Here is a 2,364-nt window from a genome sequence, read left to right as displayed (position 1 = left end):
GTAATTGCATGGAAAGAGATCACCATAGAAAATCCCCATGCAACCATGCTGGAACGCATTTAAACTTTCATAAAGATTAAGCTCATTGAAAATAACTTAGTAAAAGGCTGAGCTTAGTTCTGTAGTTTTTGGACTACCAGATACTCTCAGGACAGACTCGATATCCAACCCCACAAACATTCACTAACTTCACTTTTTTCTACCTTTATTCTCCAGTTGTCACCAACATCATCTTTAATGCGATTTAGCCAAGATGCATCAAACCAAGCGACATCTCTGAAACAAAATTAAATGATTCAACATCAATAAGCACCAAACTGAAACAAATGAGATACCAGATTCCCAGCATCACTCATCATATGTTTGACTACAGTCTCTAATGAGGTATGAATTCACGGAGATTGCAAGTTACACTGATGTCATAGTAAATTTCTACCCTGCTGCATTAAGACACCACCTTCCAGGGCAGGAAGAATTTCCATACATGCTTGAGCTAGCTGCAGCTGGGAACACAAAGATGAGAAGGCCCTTGTCGTGCTGAACTTGTATATCTGACAAAGTGACCATAATGATATGAAGAACAACATGAAAAAACCCAACATTTTATACTATTGGCATTTCATATTTTTTGATGTCTTTGGTTCCCTTGGGCAGAAGTATATTCACTTTTGTCAGCATAAACAAGGATGGGTTGCTGTCAAAGGTGTTTATACACGAGCTGCCCAAGCAGTACAATCACACCACTCTAACAATAATTTTTACACCTTACTGTTTATTCACTGGTCTCAAAGCACCTAATGAAAGACAGTTATTACTCCTACTTACATACCAACCCAAAGCTTTTGCCAGCCTAGTACCACAAAGCAAGTGATCCTCAGCGAATCTTTGCTAAGCAATCCTAAATCAATTTTTGCCATGCCCCAGAAAAAGGGTGAGCTCTGTCCTTACACAGCACACTTAACATCATTTTGAGCAGACAAGGGGGTTTCTAGGTTTGGGGGTTTATTGTTTGTTTGTTGTTCCATGGGGTTTTGGGTGGGAGCTTCAAGTAATTTTTGATAATCAAAAATACAGTTAGAGCAGGAGATGGTAATTCAGACTTCTTCATTAACTGAGCCAGCAGCAATAAAATTGCAGTGATGACTTGTACCATGATGCTTTTTCCATAAAAGACCTGCATTACAACCCTCTGAAGTAACTGCAAATTTCAAAACTAGCGTCACTCAACCCAGTACCATTTGTTATCACATCAATAAAATGGGAATTATTTTGCTTTTTATTAGCAAACATTTTTTAGTAACAGAACTGTCATTGAAGTTTCACAATTTTTTTCCCACACAAATAGTAAATTATCATTTAAATCCTAGAACTTAAATCTAAATCAATTGAGCAATCCCAAGAGGAGGAGAGCACAGACCTGCCTTTTGAACTTTTACCTCCTCATTCCAAAGAGGAACACATTGCCTCTGTGTATCCATGGAAATAGCATGGATAGGAAAAGTGAAAGAGATCATGAAGTAAAGAGTATCATTCTTGCCCAATTAACCTTAAGTATGAATTTAATTCTGTAGCATTAGAGTATTTCCTCATCACCTTCTCCATTTTATCACATTATTATTATTCAACTGTAGTATCACCCTCAAACAAAGACATATTTTAATCTGCTATAAACTGTCCACTCTGAGTTTGTCTACTTTAAAAGCAGCTATGCACATCAAACACAAACATCTCAAGAACTAAAATACTTCTTCTTCAAACTGAAGTAAGGACTTACATTTGGTGGAGTACCTGTGCCATGGCAACCCCATTAGTCAAGTCCTGAACATCTTTGCAAGGTGCAGCAGTATTGAATGTCTGCAACTAAAACAAGGAAAAACATCGAATTTCTCATTCAGTAGAAAGAAGGACAGGAAATTATTTAGCGTTTTCCTTTTCTTCTTTAAGGCACCAGCATTCCTGTATTTTCCAATCAGCACACTATATCGTGTTTAAACACAGGGCTGGATGCAGTTTTACCCCAGTTTTTCCATCCAAAGATTAAGCAAAGCCCCAGTTTTCACTTCTCTATTACAAAACCAGAGTACAGGTGGAAGCACTTTACCCTAAGTTGCCTGATCTATTGTATTTGAATTGTTATGGGCCATCTTTGTATTCTAACTGGTGCTGCCTCATTCCGTTCAGAGATTTTACTTTTCAGCTCAGTAACTAACTGCACTTTCTGAAGTTAACAGCATATTTTTGCAGATACTGTAGAAAGGTTTAAGTATCTTTTGGTTTTAGTGGATACCTTTTGAGGATGGCCTGAGGCTTTTCCCACTTGCAACAACAAAGCCAGGGAAGTGGTTAAACTATTTTTGAAAGAAA

At 37.6% G+C, this 2,364-nt stretch overlaps 1 protein-coding gene across 1 annotated transcript in view; it reads right to left on the bottom strand.

Annotated features, from left to right (window-relative positions):
- The window catches only part of HOOK1 (hook microtubule-tethering protein 1), a 20,064-nt gene extending 18,210 nt beyond the window's left edge, over nucleotides 1-1,854 (bottom strand). The window contains 2 exon segments of the mRNA XM_010144622.1: nucleotides 204-276; nucleotides 1,775-1,854. Coding sequence (XP_010142924.1) covers nucleotides 204-276; nucleotides 1,775-1,797 — 96 coding nt within the window. The 5' untranslated portion in view covers nucleotides 1,798-1,854.
- Nucleotides 1,855-2,364: the final 510 nt, after the last annotated feature.

Source organism: Buceros rhinoceros, unplaced genomic scaffold, assembly GCF_000710305.1.
Source record: "Buceros rhinoceros silvestris isolate BGI_N320 unplaced genomic scaffold, ASM71030v1 scaffold16550, whole genome shotgun sequence".
NCBI classification, from domain to species: Eukaryota; Metazoa; Chordata; class Aves; order Bucerotiformes; family Bucerotidae; genus Buceros; species Buceros rhinoceros.
This window is presented reverse-complemented; position numbering and strand designations above follow the sequence as displayed.